This window comes from Myodes glareolus, chromosome 15 (assembly GCF_982192425.1).
Source record: "Myodes glareolus chromosome 15, mMyoGla1.1, whole genome shotgun sequence".
Lineage (NCBI taxonomy): Eukaryota > Metazoa > Chordata > Mammalia > Rodentia > Cricetidae > Myodes > Myodes glareolus.
This window is the reverse complement of record NC_142040.1, coordinates 49,107,135-49,115,417: the sequence shown is the minus strand read 5'-3', so window position 1 is coordinate 49,115,417 and position 8,283 is coordinate 49,107,135. Positions and strand designations below refer to the sequence as shown.

The following is an 8,283-nucleotide window of genomic DNA, read 5'->3' as shown; positions in this document are numbered from 1 at the left end:
AGTGTCCTCAGCTGATCATTGGCCTACCAGCCTGACACCGCCGGTCTTCAACATGGCTAGCACCTACCCGGACAAACTCCTACACATGTGTTTTGGTGGGGTCAAACATGACTGAGTAACGGAGAAGCAAAGGACAAAAGGAATGGACCAACACTGTCCAGTGAATATCATGTGATCTGTAGCAACTCCTATCTGCCGACTCCATTAAATCCACAGGAAGGGGATGCATACGGATGTGCGGGAATAAGACATTGAAAGAGACTAGATAATTTACTTGTGTTTCTACATCACGGATTTACACTCTCTTACCACTGTGAAAACCCAAAATGTGCAGAACTAGCAGCTTTTCATCTTTTAGCTGGTGTGTTTTATACCTTGATGACAGTCAATCTAAATCAGGGATCAAATACTAAAAGGAGCTAACAGCGACATGAGATTTTTGTGATTCCAGTTTATTGAATGAGTAAATTCATAGCTTTATTCGCGTACAGAAAAGTGCACAGAAAGACAGGTACATACAAAACAGTTGTGTGGCTGATCACTTTTAAAAATTCGGCCATCTAGAAAGAGTTACCTCCAGTTTAGCACATCTTTAGGTATTTGGAATTTTAAAGTATGATTTCAAGTCTCTGTTTATAATAACTGAGTAGGAAGTTAGACAGAAAAAAAAACCCATATGTGGTAGATAAGTAACGATCAGCTTTAAACAGAAACCCAGAGGACTTCAGCTTGGATTACTTCAGGCTAATCAACAGAGGCTCACAAAGACCAGCTTCTCGCTTAAATCCTGAGCAGTCATTTTCTTCTACTGAAAGGTAAGATTGTATCAACACCCATAAGACCTGAGCATTAAAGGTCAAGAATTAAAAAAATACAAAAAGCCTCAACATAAACATAAACTAAGAGTTTGGCAGGAAAAAGCCCTTCAGTACTCTGTAACAAAAGGGCTGAAAATGAAAACGCACTGCGTAGGTTTCCAAGGTTATGCGGAAAATATTGGAGGCAGATTTTCAATCATAACCTCACATATCACCCTCTCTCCTCTCTTTAACTATATGACTGCCGTTTCAAGAACATTTGCCAATTACCTGGTAAAGGCATAGAACAACCTCCAGCATGGACCCAGTGTGTTGGGGTACCGTCACATTTAGCTTTCAGAATATAGTCCTTCATTGCTGAGCAGAGTCCAGTTTCTCTCCTGTCTTAAATTGCTCTTCGGAAGTTTAGTTTAAGAGAATGACGCCCTATTCCATATGGAGGATGAGGATGGTGTACCTTCCAAAGTCTAGACATTGGGCTAACAAGGACTGAAGGTGAGTGTGTGGGCTTCAAATCAGTGAGTCGTTCAATGCCTTTCGACCCCATGAAAATCTGTTCCTGGTGAAAATCTGTTCCTGGATAGTGTTTCTACAAACCCAGGAGCAGAATGAACAGAGAGGATAATGGGAGACAAAGACAGGGAGAGATAAACAATACTTTTCTCTCTTTTAAAATCACCAGCAGGAGATTAACAATGGGATCACCTAGGTTCTGGGAGAAATCATTGGAATGAAGAGAAACTATACTTTTTAAAAAGTAATTGCCACAATAATCATTTTTATTGAGAAAGAAAAATCACATGATATGAAATTAGGATCATCAAGGAAAATTCAGGCCATAAGGTCACCAGGGTCAAACAGCTGCAAAATGTCTGGAATGAAAACAATGTGAGGCCCCAGGGAGAACTTGTTTTATTCGCGTTGAATAATGCCTGACGTTTGGAGTTAGAATTTTCTCCATTTCATGTCAACTATAAGCACCTCTGAGGGCAAGATTAATAATGACAAAATGGTCATCCTGAACAGGTCCTCGTTTGTAACGGAGAAGTCTTGCTTTCATTTTACCCAAAAACCTTTCTGAGTGGGGATGGGAAGCAAGGTATCTTGCTGTCCTATTAACAGAATGTTTACGTTATTCTGCACACCAGGAACACCAAATGACTTGGAGCTACCAAATGACTTGGAGCTATGCAGATTTGGGCATTTCCTCAGGGTAGCATGAAATAAAGGGTTAAGGTGGCCACACCTCCCAACTGGAGGGTAGAAAGGGGAGCATTCTGAGAGGGTCACAGGGCACAAAGGACAAGAATTTGGCAGGGAAGCTACTTCATTTATAGTTGAGCTAGAGAGTTTAGGAGCTTAATTTACGTAAAACCATAGTTTCGGTTTAGCTTCAGCCTAGACAGAAAGTATAAGGCATTTTACAAGAGGCAAAGACAAGTAAGGCAACAGATAATATGTCAAAGGTGGAAGGAACAAGGACAGAGGTCCGCACGTGTCTGGCTCTCAGCTCTTGTCCTTGGCTAAAGCCAGTCTTTTGTTCCTCTGGGTAGTCAGCATGACAATGTCCTAGAGAAACATGGAGAAGAATGGTTAGGATATTTGGGTTGAATATCAATGTATTACAGATGACACCATCATTTTCAAATGTTAGGGATAGGACATCCCAGAGCTGATGTGAAGACAGAACAGACAAGTACCATCCATCCACTCGATGTGATAGTGTGTGCTGATGACTTCAGCACTCACAAGGCTGGGGAAGGAGGCACTGGATTTCAAAGCTAGCCAAAACCATATAGCAAAGCCAAGGCCAGTCAGAACTAATGAGGGAGGCTCTATACCAAACCATCTATACCTGCAAGGAGTAACCTGGGCCGGAGACACTGAATTGGGAAGACCCACCCTAAATATGGGATAGGGATCTTTGCAATGGGATTGTGAACTAAATCAGAAGGGGGCAAACTGAGCATCAGCATCCATGAGTCTCTTACTAACTGATGATGCAATGACACAAGCTGACCTGCGTTCCTGCTGCCACGACTTTCTCATCTTGATGGACGTCAATCATAAACCCTTCATTTCTTAGGTTGCTTTTGCTAGGTATTTTATAACAGCAGCAGGGCAGGCAAATGACACATCACCCAATCTATGAATTGCCCAAGTTGTTGTTGTTATTTTCTGCTGTGCCTAATTTATCAATGACCTTTTAGTCATTTATGTGTGATGAAAAAAAAAACAGGTTGGTACTAAGTTGTAATTCATGGTTTTAGAAATCCTCAGGGAACTTGGAAATGCATTCCCCATGGATAATGGGAAATAAATCTTATTATTATATGTGAGGAAGTTATCTATTATAGATGACTCGAGAAAGAGTTTAGCTTTGATTGGATGAGGAAATATTGAAATAAAACGGGCTTGGATTCATTGCATTCATTTTTATTGTTCTACCCTTCTGGCTGTGCCTTCTTTAATGTCATGCGACTTAGCTTAATTTTTCCCTTCTCTTCAGTGCCATGAGATCAGAACACAACTGGTGTCATTTATTGATGAGGAGAACAGATCACAGGGAGCCCTGGCAGAGACTTCGGCTTTCCTAGGATAAAGTCCACTAGAGATGGGATGGTCAAGCCTCTCACTTAGATTGCACTTTTACTGCTTCTGAGGGCAACATTGACAGCTGTCACTGGGGTTAGAGTAACACATCACACCTCAGGGACCAGTTTGAGATTATCCTTGAGGGAAGAGATGAAACAGAAGTTATATTGTCATCTGTTTCAGAAAGTCCTTTAAATCTGGACATTTTATAGAGAGTCAAATTGTTACAAGGATGCTTTGCCTTCAACAGGATTTTTTTTTTTTCAAGTCAGGGTTTTTCTGTAGCTTTGGAGCCTGTCCGGGAACTAGCTCTGTAGACCAGGCTGGCCTCAAACTCACAGATAGATATTCACTTGCCTCTGCCTCCCAAGTGCTAGGACTAAAGGTGTGTGCCACCATCGCCTGGCCAACAGGAATTTTTTTAAAAAGTAAGTCTGGGAATGCAGCTGGAAGGGCGCTTCATTCACAGAGCCCCAGTTTTGATCTCCAGAACTACATAAAACTTGATGTAGTGGTGCATGCCTGTAACCCCAGCACTTAGGAAGTGGAAGCAGGAGATTCAGAACAAGGTCGTTCTCTGATAAAAAGAGAGTTTGAGGCAATGTTCTATTGAATTTACTTCCATATAGACCTGAACTATCAAAAACACAGGACAGAAAACTTTATCTCCAAGCTTGACTACTCTTTGTAAGAATTAATTTCCTAAATGCTCAGCCTTATTATTATTAAATTATCAGAGTGTTGATCTTCATACTTATTACTCCCAAATTACACATACGTAGCCTCTTTCCAGTTTTAAAAATAAAACCTCACCCTTTACCCTCTGTATCACAGTTTCTCACCATTCACCCTACTGCAAGAAAACACTAAGTAAGTGCTTCCACTTACAGAAGCTAGGCGAAAGGATTTCCAAAAGGGCTCCTGTGGGCATCAGAAGATGCAGACTGAGAAGCCACCTAAGAGAGAAAACAACACAACAAACGCTATTACAATCTTAAGAAAAAAACCATGTGATTAAACCTGTTTCCTTTAAGCATCACTTAACAGAGCGGTTCTCAACGTTTCTAATGCTGTGACCCTTTGATACAGTTCCTCATGTGGTGGTGAGTGCCAACCATAACATTATTTCCTTTCTACTTCATAAATGAAGTGTTGCTACTGTTATGAATCATAGTATCAATGTCTGATATGCAGGATACCTGATACGTGGCTCCTGTGAAAGCGCCAGTCAACCCCAAAAGTTGGCAACCCATAGGTTGAGAACTACTGACTTGGATCGTAAGCCAATCAGACATTGTACGTGTCTACAGTAACCTTTGTCTACTTTCTCGAAGATGACAGTACATGTTGTTTGTTCAGAGTCAAAGCTCTGCTTGGAAGAATTGCCTGGAAGAGGTATAGAACTATTGATGGGAGATTAAAAAATTAATCTTTAAAGGTCTTTAAGAGACTATTTTGATTCAGCTTCTCCCATGCTTTCACAAGACCAGTTAAGTGAAATCCAAGGGGAGGTTTCTGATGCCATTATTCTTCAAGTTCAGGAGATGGGAAGGCCTGTGGAAGACAATCTCGCTCCAGCTTGACTGGATGTTCACACTGTGAAGTTTCCTAAGAACACCTCATAGGCAAATAGGCATTACCAGCAAGGAGTCGTTGCATAGGGCAGGTAGATTCAGGAAGCTGCAGGGGCATGTGGCATGCTCTTTTAGGATTCGGTACTTACGGGGGGCTGTGATGAACTTAAGCATCCTTTGGAGAAGGGGTTCTCAAGTGAATTGTCAGCAGACTTGGTACCCGAGAGGAGACCTTGTCTGGGAACTGGCTTTGGTGGTTCTGGAAGGCAAGGGACCCAAGCAGTTAGTAGACAAACTTTGCTCGCACACAACACGTGTTCCCTAACTGGCTTACCTTTGAAACTTAATTCTTTTCACGAGTGAAAGAAAAATCACCACACATACCAGGACTGTATCCATCTATCAGAACAGAGAGCTACATTTATACTTTATCTAAAGCGGAAGACTCTCAGAGGTTCCTTGCTTGTGGCCATGAACGTGGGCTATATTATCATTCAGCTTTCCAAATGCCACAATCCATCAGCAGCAGCCCTTTCAAGAACGGTCACTGGGGGGCAGCATTGAGCCAGTCCTTGGGATTGGCAGAGGTAAAGGAATGGTTAAATTACCACCAGAGGCCCGAACTCCAGAGCAAGCAGGAGGCTGACTACTGATGAAAATAGAAGGGTCCTCTGAGTTCTCCATGCGACTTTATGGCCGCTGAAACGTTAGTCGGCAGAGAAGTGAGCAAACTTACCGTTAATCTTGCTCAACAGCTGATTGGCATCAAAATCGTCATGGTCTACATGCTCCTGAGGGATGCCAACTTTATTGTTGAAATAGCTGGAGAAGGCACTTGAAGTCCCTGTGGCAGACGTCTCCCCCTTCCTTGAGGGTACTACGGGCGGCTGCCGCAGCTGGAAGTCCTTAAACATTTCCTTCACTTCCTTGACTTCCTTGTCCCCGAGTGGGTCTAAGCCAGTGAAAGCATCACTGGGGATGTCCTTTAGCGGGCCATTTCTGGGAGGAGGCTGAGGAGGCGTGGCCAGAACAGAGGGCAGCGCAGGAGAGGGCTGAATGGGCATGGCAGGAGGTGAAAAGGTGTTACTCTGGAAGGGATTCCCCAGGGAGCTTGTGGGTGACCAAGCGTTGGGTGGTGCCACGGGCGCCGCAGAACACCAGACTGCGGGGGCTGGAGCGGAAGCTGGGGCTGCAAACGATGAAGGCTGATTCCAAACTTGAACCGCTGGGGTTGTACCGAAAACGATCGGCTGACCGAAACCTGAAGGCTGGCCGCTTATTATGGCTCCTGGGACCACAGCTGTAGAAGGATTGAAGACGACAGGTGTCCACGGTCCTGCTTGAGGGGGCGTTACTGGAACACCGCCTGAAGGAAGAAGGAGAGAGAAGTTATCAAGAGACAAGCTTCGAGAATTATTTTATTTTTATAATGATGTGCTAATTGTATAAAATCATGAATTTAATTGTGACATTTTCAAACATCCATATAACATGCTTTGGCTGTATTTGTCCCTTTGGCAAGAATTTTTGATTTTTAGGAAGCATGACTTTCTGGGTGTATCCCTAGACCACTCCCAAGGCAAACGACTCTTTGAAGTTTTGAATCTGGTTCAGAAATAAAGGCGTCAAGAGATTAAATCACTCTGGCGGTTAACTCATTCGCACCGTTTAGCTGGAATTCAAATGCTTGTGGCTCGCTCTTTCTTCCACACTTCTTCCCTCCTTAGAAGAGTAACACACCCTGTAAGTTCCTAATCACGAATAAATGAATGCCTACCAAAAATGCATCGAGGAACCTCCAACACCCGAAACAGAACTTGCGAACAGTAAGAGCTGATTTGTCAAGTGGGCAAATAAGCAAATCAGTGATGATCGAGTAGTTAAGACAATTCGCTGTGTAGAGTCACTCTTTAGTTTTGGCATGTAACAGCTGGCCCCTGCTGAGGACCAGTTATAATGGATGGACACAAGTTCTCAAAAAGCATTTCTCCTATTTTAAAGGGTCTCTCCTTTTTAATGCTGTCAGACTTGACACAGCTTCATAAAAGGAAGATAAAACCTAGCTGAGACCCGCATAGTTTTAGACTTTACATATAAAAACGGAAGAAAGGCTATAATCCCAGGCTGGCTGCTTCCAATAGAAGTGCTTCCTGCCATGTGCTACTTGCTAAATGAAGTTAGAGCGGAGTAGTTGGAAGACAGGAGAAGCAGCCCCTTTGTGGATGACTGTGGTCTCCTGGCAGAGTATCATCTCCAGGGCCTGCCTCCCTGTCGTGTTCTTCAGGATGCAGTTGCCTCCTGAGAACCAGGACTCTCCAGCCTCTGTTCCTTAGGCGGATTCATGCCCTGAATCCTGTTCTAACACAGGACGTTCACTCTCTCTGCCCTCTCTTCCCACTAAAACATCAGCACTGAGAAAAGACCAAAGCAGTAACCATCTGCTAACTCTAGTCCAGCCCCATCCTCAGTCACGGGTGGTGCTCCCTGTTCTGAGGGTCGGAGCACAACATTCTCTCGTTACCCATTTTCTAATCCAACCAGGAAAAGGCTTCAGACTTGGGATAGAAAAGATTTTATTGCTGTTGGTTTGTCTTTTTCCCAGAGGGAGAAGAATTTTGAAATGGGGTCAGGAGCTGTTACAGGGCCCTCTCTTTTGATTCTTTCCTTATCATGAATGCTGGCATCTGGTCAAGAACACACTTGCTTCATTCCCATAGAACGGCCGCCTTATTGGATCAACATTTCTCAGTGAGAGAACTGAATCAAGAACATATATAATCAGACATGGGAAGCTCACAGTCCATGCCCATGGGCATAAACTCATGTGCCTTGGCCCTGACCCCAGGACATTATTCTCTCATTTTGGTCTCTTCACTGCAAGGCACAAGAAACAATTACTTGTGCAATGGGAAGTTAATTCACATACTAACTTCATAGATACATTGGGGCCAGGACTTATTGCATTATGGGACACATTCACAGAAACCGTGACATGGCTTCTCTTATTAAGCTTTAAAAGTGGATTTAGTGAATCAAAGACCTGGATATTAATCCACACACCTTCGAACACCTGATTTTTGACAAAGAAGTAAAAAATACCAAATGGAAAAAAAGAAAGCATATTTAACAAATGGTGTTGGCATAACTGGATATCAACATATAGAAGAATGAAAATAGATCCATATCTATCACCATGCACAAAACTCAAGTCCAAATGGATCAAAGACCTCAACGAAAAGCCAGCCACACTGAACCTCATAGAAGAGTAAGTGACAAGTACACTTGAACACATTGGC

At 43.1% G+C, this 8,283-nt stretch overlaps 1 protein-coding gene across 6 annotated transcripts in view; it reads right to left on the bottom strand.

Annotated features, from left to right (window-relative positions):
* Positions 1–431: 431 nt before the first annotated feature.
* Dab2 (DAB adaptor protein 2) overlaps positions 432–8,283 on the bottom strand; it is a 129,843-nt gene continuing 121,991 nt past the window's right edge. For all 6 annotated transcript variants that reach the window (XM_048428683.3, XM_048428690.3, XM_048428670.3 and 3 more), the window contains 4 exons: positions 5,724–6,353; positions 5,137–5,246; positions 4,302–4,369; positions 432–2,387 (listed from right to left, as the gene is read on the bottom strand). In XM_048428683.3, coding sequence (XP_048284640.3) covers positions 4,307–4,369; positions 5,137–5,246; positions 5,724–6,353 — 803 coding nt within the window. In that variant the 3' untranslated portion in view covers positions 432–2,387; positions 4,302–4,306. The remainder of the gene's footprint in view (positions 2,388–4,301; positions 4,370–5,136; positions 5,247–5,723; positions 6,354–8,283) is intronic.